The sequence below is a fragment of the Mus caroli genome, unplaced genomic scaffold, assembly GCF_900094665.2.
Source record: "Mus caroli unplaced genomic scaffold, CAROLI_EIJ_v1.1 scaffold_19127_1, whole genome shotgun sequence".
Classification (NCBI taxonomy): domain Eukaryota; kingdom Metazoa; phylum Chordata; class Mammalia; order Rodentia; family Muridae; genus Mus; species Mus caroli.
In genome coordinates, this window is record NW_018389502.1 from 1,018 (window position 1) to 15,099 (window position 14,082).

General features: G+C 45.6%; 1 protein-coding gene and 1 pseudogene across 1 annotated transcript; one reads left to right on the forward strand and one right to left on the reverse strand.

The window, feature by feature from the left end:
- Positions 1-7,956: 7,956 nt before the first annotated feature.
- Positions 7,957-8,540, reverse strand: LOC110288131 (annotated as a pseudogene).
- Positions 8,541-10,887: 2,347 nt separating this feature from the next.
- LOC115030297 lies at positions 10,888-12,545 on the forward strand. The gene is made up of 4 exons (XM_029473819.1): positions 10,888-10,932; positions 11,204-11,453; positions 11,646-11,921; positions 12,482-12,545. Exons 1-4 carry the CDS (start codon positions 10,888-10,890, stop codon positions 12,514-12,516), a joined length of 606 nt encoding a protein of 201 aa, XP_029329679.1. The 3' UTR covers positions 12,517-12,545.
- Positions 12,546-14,082: the final 1,537 nt, after the last annotated feature.

Below are 14,082 nucleotides of genomic sequence, written 5' to 3' on the forward strand. Positions count from 1 at the left end.
CCAGGAAGACCTGTAGCCTTCTTTTGGTCTTGGTTGTATCTGCATTCCTTGTCACAGAGCCACATAGACACAGGCATATGCATACCTAAAANTAAGATACATCATTAAAATGTTAAGGTTTACTATTTTAATTATGTGTTTATGAGTGTGTCTATATGTGGATGTTTCCTATCTGTAGNTACCCACAGAGGCCAGAACTGTCAGATTTCCCTGCAGCTGTAATTATGTGTGAATGTAAGCTGACTTGGGTGGGAATTACCAAACTCTGGCCAGTAGGAAGAGAAATATACGGTCTTATTTCTGAGCCATCACTCTAGCACTAAACAAAACAACTCTTTGGAGACAATGGTATTGAAATATTGAAATTAATGATAGCTGCTAATTTTAATATCTGGTCACTAATGTTATAAATATCTAAAAAGAGCCTATGTTTTATAGATATAATTGGCTCCTAGGGAAAGGACATTGAGGGGACTAAAGAATTTCTGGAATCATATTTTAATGTGTATGTGCAAAGGGGAGTACAGNGTTATAACACAATAATAATGACTGAGCTTTCCAGTAATGACAAAAACACCCATGGCTCCAGTTACAGAGCCATCTAGCGGCCAGTGGTGAGACAGACGTTTCTGAGAACTGAGTCTAATTTACAAAAGGCTTCCTTTGTGAAGGAGTTTAAAGACTGGTGATAGGGATGAAAATCCCAGTTTGTAGGATGCTTGTTTAGCATGCAGAAAGCCATAGGTTTGATCCCAGCGCTTCGAAAAACCTGGCCATGGTGGCGCTCGCTGGAAACTCCATCACTGGGGAGGTAAGAGGCAGGGGGATCTGAAGTTCACNGCTGTCTTTGGTCACATAGTTCAACATGTGAGCCACCCTGCCTCAGAAAAACTAAACGGAACTGGAGATAAGGGTCCCAGGCTGCACAGAAAATGATGGACACTCACCAGGAAGGACAGCTCTTCCTACCCTCAGGGCTAACTGACATTCCTTTGACAAACAGCTGGAGGAAGGGGCTGGCTTTCAGACCTCTGGGGAGGTGTATAGATTATTCCAGGTGCCTCAAGGAGCAGGCAAATGGATTGTGACCAGAAAAGGCTTCCAGGGAGCTGCGTGGGGCGGGGTGGGCAGGGTGGGGCGGGGTGGGGAAGCAGAAGGAGCAGTGGCCTGGCCATGGAAGGAAGCGGCTCCTAGACTTTGTGTTCAGGGTCTTGACATGGGCTCACAGTGACAGGCTGATAGCTCCTGCTGGGGCCAGACAAGAGTTCAGGACGGATTTCAGGACTGGGCTGCTCCAAGGGTCTCACTCCAGCAGAACATGGAAAAACCAAACCAAACCAAACCAAACCAAAAAAACCCAAAACCCATTCAGGAGGAGAAACTGGGTGTTGTGAGCCTGGGTGTGTACAAAGGAAGAGGTGAATTTTTTTTTCAATAAAAATAGTTCAGTGTGGACAGAACTGATTTAAGAGCTTGTATGGCTGGAGGGAAGGCCTGATATGGAAGTCTCCATGAGATATTTGCCCTTGTTTGCTAACATTATTATTATTTTTATTTTGTCTAGGATCTTTTAGCCCCAAACACACCCATCACTTGGAGGGAAGCAAAAATTCCAAAGAACACAGTTTGGGAAACACTGACCAGTAAGAAAGTCTCCAGTTTTGGGCCAGGAGACGGTGAAGAGTCCCTCATCCTAGCTGCCTGGAAGCTAGTATTCTGCCAGCATCCTTCAGATGAAGATGTAGAACACTCAACTCCTCCTGAATCATGCCTGCCTGGATGCTGCCATGTTCCCACCTTGATGATACTAGATGAACCTCTGAACCTGTAAGTCAGCCCCAATTAAAAGAGTGTTGCGTTGGTCATGGAGTCTGTTCACAACAGTAAGACCCTAACTAAGACAGTATTCTTTTTTCTGTCAGGCCCAGTCAGTTCATGGCTTTCCACACAGTTCCAAAATGGACCCTCCAATTATGGACCAGCTCTGGTTTCTGGCATGTTCTCAGGTTTAGCTGTGTGGAACAGTTCTATCATTCAATGTCTTCTTCCCCTTTCCACCCTCAGACATCAGCTATTATTTATAAGAAACCTTCCTCTTAAGTATCTCATGACCGCAGTCCTCTCTCTAATCCCCACCTCCACCTCTCTCCTGGGGCTTCTTCACAACCCAGGCCAGTCTTGAGGTCAAACTTAGCTGCCCTCTCACTCTCAAGACTCCAGTCTGGTTTTCATAGTGNTCTGTCCCCTATGCAAATCTGGGCACATTACTTGGAGATCTAATACCCCTCTCTCTACCTGTGGAAATATTTTCCCAGGACCCTCAAAACCAAGGGACCTCCCACCTCCATGGGAGCTCAGGAGGGATGGGGGGTGTCAGACCTCGAGGGTCTTTTACTGCAGGTTCTACTTGTATGGTCTTGCACGGACAGAGGATAGGTTTAGAATGACCAGAGGGTGCACCCTGCCCTACCTGCCCCTCGCTCCTGCACCCCTGAAGCAGGGCTCTCTGGTGGCCTTGAGGCATGGATGGGGTATGGGATAAACATGAGACAGCGCCCTTCTAGTAGGAGTGAGGTTTGTTTGTCTTGGAACATTTCCTGCAAGATCGGGAACGGGGAACGACACAACAACGGCGCCCTCTTCAGGCCAAGACCAGTAGGTTCACTTCCATAGTGAGGCCTCCTGCGCTTGGTTCAGTTAGCACTTGGCTCAGATAGTGAGCAGNCTCCCTCTCTTTTAAAACACATCGCTGGCCCAGCGGTGGTGGTGGCGCACGCCTTTAATCCCAGCACTTGGGAGGCAGAGGCAGGCGGATTTCTGATTTGGAGGCCAGCCTGGTCTACAAAGTGAGTTCCAGGACAGCTAGAGCTACACAGAGGAACGCTGCCTCGAAAAATGGGAAAAACAACAACAACAAAAAGAATACATTTGTTAATGCAAAACAAACAAAAACAAAAAACACATCGCTGAAGAGTGACGTGCACACTGTGAATTTATACAGCTTAAATATATGGTTCAGTGGGGGGCGGGGGGAATACATGCCTAATCACCCGGAAGTTGCCTGATGTCCCTGCCAAGTCCACATCCACACTTTCCCAGCCAGAGGTGAGCACGAGTCGGACCATGCCGATTCTTCTTGCGAGTTATGGAGCTGTGTATAAACAGGGTCTCCAAGCCCAGATCTGCTGTGTACAGGTTCTTTCTCAGCATCATGCCTGTGCGACTCTTTTGTAGTGACTGTATGGATTTTTAACTTGCTGGGAAATACTCCATTATGTGCTGTATACAATGCAACCTGGTACCTTTTGTTTACCCAGCTTTCCGTTTGTACTGGGTTTTTTTCTTCTTCTCCTCCTGTGTGGGGGCAATTACAGACAGAGCATTTCCTCCACTCAGGGCTTCTGTTCCATGCCTGGCATTGTCCTATTGTGTTCCGGTCCTGGCCGTCTTGTCCTGCTTTCTTCTCTCTGTGGGCACCTGTTTGGCTGCTGGGACTTAAGGTGTTTGACCTGGACCTGTGATGGTCCTGTGGGGTCTCACACTACCTTGGGAAGCCAAGCTGTGGCTCTGACAGTCTTAGTCTGGGGAGACTAAGACTTGCTTCATGCGCTTGCTTCTCTATTCTTGCTGATGCTAACATCTGTGGGCTACCTTTTAGCGCTGGTTGCTCTTGCCTAACTCTTCGTCTGCATCCCTTGGCTGTCAGCCAGTCGGGAGGCCGCTTGTATGCCTCCAACGAGCCTTCAAGGATGCTTCTGGAACTGGGATATTTATCAGAGACAGATCAGGAAAGCCAGCACCATTAGACATGCAGCTCTGTGCTGCCTTGGGGACACATTCTTGGCTGTCTTCCCAAAACGTTCGTGGTGTGGTACTGTCTGTCAGTATTAACAAGCTATGTTATCATAAAATATTTTCTCTTAGCTAGGCATGATGGTGTGTGTGTATAATCTCAGAGTCCAGGAGGCTGGGGCAGGTAGGTAAAAGGCCAGCCTGGGCTACAGAACAAGACCGAGTCTCAAGAAAACAGCACAAAACAATAAATATGAGATTTCTCCTAAACAGTATAGTTTTGTTTTAAAGGTATCTTCTCCACTTCCTTCCTTGTCCCCTCAAAGATCTTGACTAATATAAGACATAAAGGCAACACCTTCTTTGTAGATGGAAGAGGTAAGATCCATGTTTATTCTGTCCCTTCCCATGGTGTAGCCACAGGCAACAGATACCTTAGCTCCTGCCATAGGCAGGGAACATGGGCTTGAGCTATGTTTGGAAGGGACAGAATCTGGGGGGACCCCCACTTAATACTGTAGGGTGATAAAGTGCTTGGAAGAGATGGTGAATGTCTGTTGACCATGCACGCAAATCTGAGTTGTAATATGTTACTTTTAGCAGTGTTGATCTTGAGAAAACTACTCTCTGTGCTTCTGTGTCTCAAAGAAGTCATCTCTAGTTTCGAGGGCCAATATGGCAGATGCCATTCACCTGTGGCCAGAGTGCTCTGAATGTGAGACCAGATTTTAGTTTAATTTTAATTATTTAACATTTAAATTCAAATTGCTGTGACTAATGGCTGTGATATAGAATCCACCACTAGAGGACAGCACTGGGTGGCTTCAAGCCACATACATACACAACCTCCCCACCCCCCCCCACCGTCCCCCAGCCCAGTGTAATCCAATTTAGTGAAAATAAAAGCAAGCAAGCAAGCAAGCAAGCAAGCAAGCAAGCAAGCAAGCAAGCAAGCAAGCAAGCAAGCAAGCTCTGCCTGCTCTTTCTTTGTTTCCCACATGTATTTTCCCTTTTCTTTTGAACTACTGATGCCAAAGACTAGGAGAGGCTGACCTTCTTAATGGGGACACTGGAGGGCAGCAATGGGTACTTTCAAAATGCTCAATAGAGGAGGTTTCCAAGTCCCCTGGCAGTGCTTTGCTTGTGGCTGATGGCCAGCAACCTCAGGGGAATGCCAGAAAGCTGTGTTTGCTGAGCTCTGTCCTCTCTTTCCTTGGCTGGGCAGCGGGGTGGGGAGGTTGTGGAAGTGGGGGATTGGATGTTTTACAAACAAGTTCAAGTTCTCTTGTCTGTTGGTCCCCATAGCAGTTGGGCTGTCAGTTGCTCAAACTGTTTTGTTCTGCAACAGCGTTTGAGAACAATGTAAAGAAGAATAAACAACCGTGAATGTGGAGTCAAGGAGACCTGAGGGTGAAGCCCAGCTTGGATGCCTGCCTGCTGTGAACCTTGGACAAATTGCATGGCAATTCTGGGTCCCTGGTCTCCTCTTCTGACACACCATGACCTGGTGTAAGGAGCTGCATCTGTATGAAATCATCTCCATTNGGTTATTCACTGGGGAGTCAGGGTCAGGTGGATCCCTGGGGCTTGCTGGCTGGCCAGCCNAGCTCACTGGTTAGGTACACCACTGGGGGAATCCGCTCATAATATAAAGTGGGCGGTGCTTGAGGAATGAAATGTGAGTTCTCCTCCAGCCTCCACACACATGCGCACTACACACAAGCACTGGTCATTTGGCCAGTGAGATACTTCACTCCCAAGATTTGGATACTAACATATATTTCTAAAGTTGAACAAATATCCACTAAATGGGACTCCTGATTGAGAATACTGGAGCCACACTGTCCAGTTTATGACTACCAATACTGGATAATCCATTAGAATCTAGACTTTCCAACTCAGGACTATCAAATACGGACAGTCTACCCATATTGGTCAATATGTGGCCTATTTTATCCCATCCACTTGGTGTGGAGTGATGGATACCCGAAGTCACACATTAATATTCCAAGAACAAAAAGCACACACTCACAGATGAACTTTGTGTAGCTTATGAAGTGTTGAAAATATTCAAAATGTTTTTGACATTTCAAGACCAAGAAGTTTAATACAGAAAACTGGGGTTCTAGTTTACTGGACAGCATTGTCCTCATGGGGACCCAATTCCCATTTTGATGCTACTGTTTGGGGCTTAGTCTCAAGTGTCCTCTCCAGAATTGAGTATATGTTTTGTCACTGTGATGGTCACCTGGTTCCTTTGAGCATCTGAGTGTGTGACCCCACCCCCGATCTGTGCTAACCTATGAAAATCTAGGCACTAGCTAGCTTAAGCTTGTCTGGGAGAGAGCATTCAAGGAAGCCATGATGATGTGTGTCATCATACACTGACTGAGAACCATTTATTCAGATAGGTTGCTCCTCTCGGCTCCTTTATGGCAGGGTTAGCCCTTTAAAGCAGTGGTTTTCAACCTGTTCTCGACCCCGCTGGGGGTCACATATCAGATATCCTGCATACATACCAGATATTTACATTGTGATTCATAGCAGCAGCAAATGTACTGTTATGAAGTAGTAATAAAATAATGTTATGGCTGGGGGTCACCACAACATGAGGAACTGTATTAAAAGGCTACAGCATTAGGAAGGTTGAGGACCACCGCTCTAGAGACTGTTGGGCTTCTAGCTGGGTTTTGTGGCTGCTCGTAGGTTCCAGGTCGCATGATCTAACAAGTCAACTCCTCACTTTGGATGTCCTTTCCGATCCAGAAGACATCAGAGGCCATACTTAGTGAATTGAACTAGGTATCATGTAAGAAGTGGCGGAGAAAGCCCAGAGTCTCAGTGAATGTGTATTGTTGACATCAGACAAAGACATGTTGTCACAGACCTCAGAATCTCAGACATATGGAGAAAATGGCAATGCCTCCTCTCAGGGGTGAGACTCAGAGGAAAATGGCAAAGCCTTCCTCTGGACCAAATGTAGATATTGAGAATGTGCACAGGAAATGTCCACTGTAGCTTTCTCTCCCTGGATATTTATAGTCTGAAGACTGTTCCCCTATAAAGACCGTTCCTACTGAGATAAGGTAAACCTGTCTGCTTGATCCAGCTGTATACCATACACCCTGTCTCCTTTGTTTATCTGCATCTACTAACCCCACTTCCTTGTTCAGCCATCTGCACTAACCCTGTATATATAGGGTTAGTGCCTCTCTGTTTATATAATAAAAACATTATGTTCCCATTATGTGCTGAAGTTTCTTCAACTGAGAGCTCAGACCACCCAACCTTGGCTTTTCTGTTTCTGGATTTGTTTGTTTTTTTTCATTCACTTGCCACCCTAGTCAGGGCCATGTCCCCAGAGCCATGCTAGATGTAGCAGTGTTCTCTCCTGCGTGGGTCTATCCTTGAATCCAGCACTGGCTATAGATCCCAAATGCTTTGAGAATTCCTGGGTCAGGAGGCTGACCAGTGGTTCCAATGGTTGTAGGTGCTTTAGTTTGCTTCTCTGTTCCTGTGATAAAATACTCATCCAAAAACAACTTAGGAGAGGGAAGGATTAATTTGGGTTGTGGGTCACAGTCTACTATCAAAGGAAGCTTGTGCAAGAACTCAAGGCTGGAACCCGGAGGCAGGAATGGAAACAAAGACCATGGAGGAATGTTTACTGGCTTGCTCTATGTGGTTCACTCCGACAGCTTTCTTATACAGCCCAGGAGAATGTGCCCAAGGTTGGCAATGCCTACAGTGGTCTGAGCCCTCTCGCACCAATTAGAAATTAGGAAATGTTTCCACAGACATGACAACTGGCTGATCTGATAGGGGCAGTTCTTTAGTTAAGGTTCCCCCTTTCAGGGGACTCCAAGCTTGTGCCAAGTTGACAACTGAAGCTAGCTATGATAGGGGTCTTTGTCCAGTTCCCTTCTCTGGGTGTGTATCCATTTCTCTGTAGCTGAGACAGTTCATTTGGTGGGCATTGCTGTCAGCTAGTGGACACTTGAAAATCCTAGACTCTTAACCTGTGGGTAGTGATCCTCTTGGGGTCTGCTATCCTGCATATCAGATATTACATTATGATTTATAGCAGTAGCAGATTTACAGTTACGAAGCAGCAACAAGATAGTTCTTCTAATACTATGAATGACACTTTATCAGTCATTTTCTTTACAACTGAAACTCTGGGAATTCCAAATTAACATCCTTACCTGTGATAAGGTACACACCAGAAAAAGTTCTGACCTTGTGCTCCTAGTTCTTCTGCTGTGCTTTGTCTAAATGAACTTTTATGAGCCAGCTGCCATCCAGTTTCACACAGATCTTCTACCCACAATTTCACTTGGGAAGACCAAGTCTTCAATGATGGTGTCATGCACTGCTGTCAGGGTATGGCTTCTGGGGCTCTTTTGCTTATTTTTTTGAACAGCTTTTCTGGGTTGGCTTGGGCAGAATCCTCCTCTGAGCAATGAAGACCACATGCTTCCCACTGAACTTTTTCTCCAACTCACGAACTAGCCTGACATGAATTTTCTGGAAAGACTTATAGCTGAGGAACTGGTACAAAAATTATGATAGCTTTCCGACCACCACCAACCTCAATTTCCTTGGTTGTGGTGATGTTGAGTTCCCGCAGTAGTGCCTTGATATCTGCGTTCATCTCCAGCTTGAGCAGCACCTGAGAGATGCCAGACTTGGAACTCATCTGGCTCCTCCCCATTTGGCTTCACAATCTTGGCACTCAAGCTGAACATGGCTTCATCCTTACAGAGTGCCAGCTTAGAAAGAGGGACGGCTGTCTCGAGAACCGCAACAAGATAATTTTATGGTTGAGAGTCCTCACAACAGGAGGAGCTGTGTTAAAACTCCAACCACTGTCTTAGATGAGAGCCTGTAGTGAGTAAGGCTGACACAGGTGGCACTAAGGACCTCCTCCTCCCAGTTTGGAGCCTCCCCAGCTCCTGTGGGACTGGCTGAGACCTCAGTGGCTACTACATTGAGGCTCAGCTCCTCTGTCCACCCAACTCTGTCTTCCTCCCTTTCTCACGAATATCTTGCCGGGGGCGGGGGGCACTTCCCAGCATCTCTTCCAGAGTGGTTCCTAAGGAGCACACTTCAAGACTTGGCAGGTCTTTGTAAAAATCTGGCACCCCTCCCCCAAACCATCTTAGAACATCTGAATTCTTTTACAGCTGAGAATTCCATATCAAGACGGGCTTTCCAGCTGTGGCTCGTGGCTGAATGTCTGCTGTTTGCAGAACAAGTCCCTGGGTAATTTGGATACTGTTGTGGCCACCTCAGATGTTGATATAAAACAAGGAGAGACAGAGAGAGGTACATTCTATTTAAATAATCAAACCAAATCCAAGTGCTCGTACGCCACAGCTGCTTGGGGGGAAAACAGTTCCAGCTTCTTGCCTTCTTCCAACTGGGGGCCTTCTGGCTTCCCCAAACCTGTGTGTCTTCTGACTTTCACTTAGAAGAGAAGACACGGGTCTTTGTCTTCTGGCTGACCAGCCCAATCAAGCAAGGCACCTTGTCTAAAGGTGAGGTTGTGACTTCATCATCCAAATGATACATTGTGTTTCAGAGTGCCTGCAAATGTACTATCATCTTCAGAGAAAAAATTTAAACTCTTTGGTCTGGGACTCAGGGACAGAATCCATAATTTCATGACTTCCTNTCAAGACTGTTCTCATCTTGTGCAAGTTCTTGCCCAAACAAATCACCTACATTTTTCTGTAATCTCCTGCTCATTTGTGTCTGTCAATACAGCAGTGGGTCTACCTCTCTACCCTTTGTTGCTGTTGTTACATTTATTCTCTCCTACACAGAATGCTACAAATACTTTTGTAAAAGCTGGGCATTGGAAAGTTTCATTGGAAGCTTCACATCCTGCCCCTGTGGCTAGGAGCTGTTCTTGACATCTGCTCTAAGTCTTGCCTCTCCGCCTCCCCAAGCTATTCTTGCTCTAGGACTGCACTGAACTGTAGGAGCAGACTTCATCTGGAGACTCGTATTAAACTAGAAACTTCAGGGGCCCAGCAGGATGGCTCAGTTGGTCAAGGCGCTCTGCTGCTGAGCCTGATGACCTGAACTTCTGGAATTTTCCTGTAGCTGATAGTTTAACAGTGTCTCCTGGCAGCAGGCTAGACACGGAGAGAGGGGGAGAGGAGGGATTCTGGTCCTGAAGTTGGGGCACACCGCAGTGTCCACCACCCACATATTATCTCACTTAACTCTCTCAGAACTCTAAGGAAGCTGATTCTAGTGTGTTGCTGCCTACGTCTGCTTTACAGAGAAACACAGGGAGGCCCAGAAGAGTCTTTACTCACTCAAAGTCATGGCGCCAATGAGTGATAGTTCATCTTTCTGGAGTTTCCCCAAGATTCTTTCTTATAAAGACTCTCAGTGTTTCCCAGCAGCTTTGTAGAATTAAAACGCACCGATGCCAAGGGCTGGGGACACGGCTTATGGGGAATTCTCTAGTCTGCAAAGCTTTAGATTTGAGTTCCAGCACTAGAAAAAACAAACTTATAAACTCCTATCATTGAGGCTTGAAGCTGAGCTGCAGGTACCTTGAGAGATCAGTAGCAATCTGAAAATGCAAAACTTAACATTCGCCATTAGCTTTCATTTAGACAGATGAGAGAAGTGCTCCAAATATTTACACAGGAGTTACCGTGAAATTTGAATTAAATCTGTATTTATTCTCTATCTTGTCATCATAAAGTTGATTTTTCTGTCCGAGAATCTTTCCTAAGGGGGTGAGACGATTTCCTAAAATATTGAAAGGTTTATTTTAATAGTTCCAAGGACTGTAGACTTTTACGTCGGAGACCGTGAATATCTGTTATGGAGACTAAATTTATTAGGATGTTTGGAGAAAACTTTGTTTGCTCACTCCAAGTTGTAAACTCTGGTTTTCATAAGAGGTTTGGGTTCTCTCACCAGCTCTGTGAGAACAAGCCCTCCTGGGCCTCACTCTAATGAGCCCGGCCTGCACAAAGCCCTGTGTTGATTCTCAATTAGGGGCACGAATGAAGCCCTTTGTCCCCCTAGAAGATGAGTTTGCAGGAACAATAAATATAAGTGACTGGAATGGGGAACTTGAAAACTGTGCAGAACTCTGCAGAGAATGATGATGTGAGGTAGCAAAGAGCAGAAGAAAGGAAAGCATAACCCTAAGCAGGTCCCCATTAAAGATTTCTACATACTCTGGGCCTTTTACTCATCATGCAGAAAGGAAGCAGAGGTTTCTGAATATCAGAGAGTGTCCTTAGTGATGAGGTTGGTCTGGATACAGAAACATTTTGGGGACTATAAATTGAGATTCTGACATTAGTTGGCAGGTGATAAAAAGAATAAAAGCAGCGAAACTTTAAATCAAAAGTAACATTGCCAATTTTTATTATAGGTGCGAGGAAATAAACCACCTATTTTCCTTCATGTTCCTCGGAACCATAGAATTTCTGTGCTTGAGGCTTCTGGTGACATTGAGCCAACTCAATCCACNAGTGCTGCTGACAGCAGGGCTCCTGCTGACATAGAACCAACTCCTTNACAAAGTGCTCCTGACAGTGGTGCTCCTGCTGATGTTGAGAAAATTCCTTCCCCATGTCCTGCAGACAGTTCTGAATCTGATGAAAAATATGACTCAGAAACAGGTAGTGACATTGGGTTGGTTTTCATAACTGATTCAGATTTTTTCATGGAGCATGCAAGGGACACACCCCATTGTGACCCAGAGCCTACTCCTGGTACCTGCACTTGCTGTTCCCTAGATTCCATTGAAAGAACTGACCTGAATGTTCTGACACTGCCTTGAGCATAAGACAAGTATGCTATTCTTTCTTCAGGTGAGGAACCCAGTCCTGTTCCTGACCTAGATGAAGATCTAGCTGAGGTTTTTTATGATGCTTTAGAGTCAGCCGATCACACTGGCCATAGCGGGTCCACTGTCCAGGAACCTGGTTTTCTCTGGCCACCAGATAAGCTACTGCTGCTGGTAATGCCCTTGATGTGGTTTCTTACATTCTTGTTATCAATGATGACATGGACGAGAAATCAAATTCAGCAGGTGTGGTATGAAGAAAATGGCCAAGGACCTCCCTCCAACAGAAACGATAAACCAGGTAAGGTAGACCACAGTGGTTGCTTAAAATAGATGAACTTTTATTTTAGATAGAAAAGTAGATCTCTTTGGTACTAATGGTCATGATTAATACATTTTATGCTATTTAAGCATTACCTAGAATCAGAAAAAATTGTTTCCTTTTCCCAACCTAATGAAAATACTTCACATAGTGTAACAAAACCAGTTTAGATCAACACAACTGACCATGTAAAGTTGATTGGTACTTGGTCGTCTCCCATTCTGGAATGAGGAAAATTTTTTCACTCCCATTGAAAACCTTGTGTTTTTTGAATGGCTAAGCAGAGAAATCTTCCTGTTAAACATTAGTGTCTATTTATCTCTGCTCTTCTGAACTCTGACTTGTGAGGATAATATCAGCCTGGAAACAAACATTCCAGAGGAAGCAACATCTGAGAATAAAATTAACAAAACAAGCCTCCACCTTCTCACTGTTTCTCATTACATTGATCCTGATGATAATGACACTGCTGCTGCTCCTGATAATGCCACCAATGATGTGCCTGATGATACTATTGATAATTCTTGCTTTTCTTCTAGATGCTGCTGGAGCTGAACACTCCAACACACACTGACATATCCAGACAAAGTCAGTGAGGAAGAAGTTTATTATATATATGTAATATATAAATTTTATATATAAATAAAATGTTTTATCTGACAGAAGACTGAAGTCAAAAATTATTGTTTTATTGGAGTCTCAGGAGTCTCAGTTGTGCCATGTGATGTTTTCTGGAAAAAATTTTTTTAATTTGTTTTTATTTTTTACTTGTTTACTTCCTATCCTGCTCACTGCTCCCTCCCAGTCAGTCTCTCCCACAATTTTTGCCCCTTCTTACCCTCCCCTTGTCCTCTTGAGTGGGTGGGGGCTGCCTGGTCATCTCCAACACTGGAACATGAAATCTCTGTGAGGCTAGGGGTTTCCACTCCCACTGAGTCCAGTCAGGGCAGTCCAGCTAGAACAGCATATCCCGAATTCAGGCAACAACCTTTGAGATAGCCCCTGCTCCAGGTTTTTTTTTTGGGGGGGGGCACATGAAGACCAAGCTGCACATCTGCNACCTATGTGCATGTAGACTTAGAGCCAGACCCTGTATGTTCTTTAGTTGATGGTTCAGTATCTGAGAGCCCAAAGGGTCCATGTTAGTTTGTGGGTTAAAGGGTGGCCTACAGCTGGCTCAGGGCTTGGGCCACTGAGTGAGGTGGGATGTGAGCAGTTTTGACTGTGTGCAACCCATGCTGATGCCAGGTAGGTGTCAGGTTGTGAGAACCCTAGGACCCTTCTCCAATGGTGGGAGAGCACAGCCTGAGCTTCCTGCAGACCTGCCAGAGTTGGCTTTGAGTTCCTGGCCTGCAGAGAGTCGAGGACAACAGGTTCTCAGGCTCTTGGACATTCGCCTCAGAAGAGCTGAGAATGGAGTGGGGGCCTGAGGGCTGGATCTTAGCCAGAGCCAAAGGGGAAAGGGGGAGGAGGAGAGCCCCAGCTGGGTCTCCCTCAGGGAGGAGAGTCTTTGGCTTGCCTGGCAGGCAGCATGGCTTGGTGGAAACTGTGGCTGGGAGCACAGTGAGGCCTTCTGTGGGAGATTAGATTTGACTCTTTAGAGGAAGACCTGCTGTGTTGTTCACCATAGAGGATTCTGATGAGAAGCAGTCCATTTTTTTATTAGATATTTTATTTATTTACATTTCAAATGCTTTCCCCTTTCCTAGTCTCCTCCCTGAAAATTCCTTATCACCCCCTACCCCTGCTCCCCAACCCATTCACTGCCACTTCCTGGCTCTGGCTATACTATACCTATACTGGGTCATAGAATCTTCCCAAGACCAAGGGACTCTCCTCCCATTGATGAATTACTAGGCCATCCTCTGCTACATATGAAGCTAGAGACACAAGTCCCACCATGTGTTTTCTTTGATTGGTGGTTTAGTCCCAAGGAGCTCTGGGGGTGCTGGTTAGTTTATGTTGTTCCTCCTGTAGAGCTACAGACCCCTTTAGCTCCTTGAGTACTTTCTCTAGCTCCTTCATTGGGGGCCCTGTGTTCCATCCAATGAATGGCTGTGAGCATCCACTTCTGTATTGGTCAGGCACTGGGAGAGCTTCCCAGGAGACACCTATATTAGGCTCCTGTCAGCAAAATCGT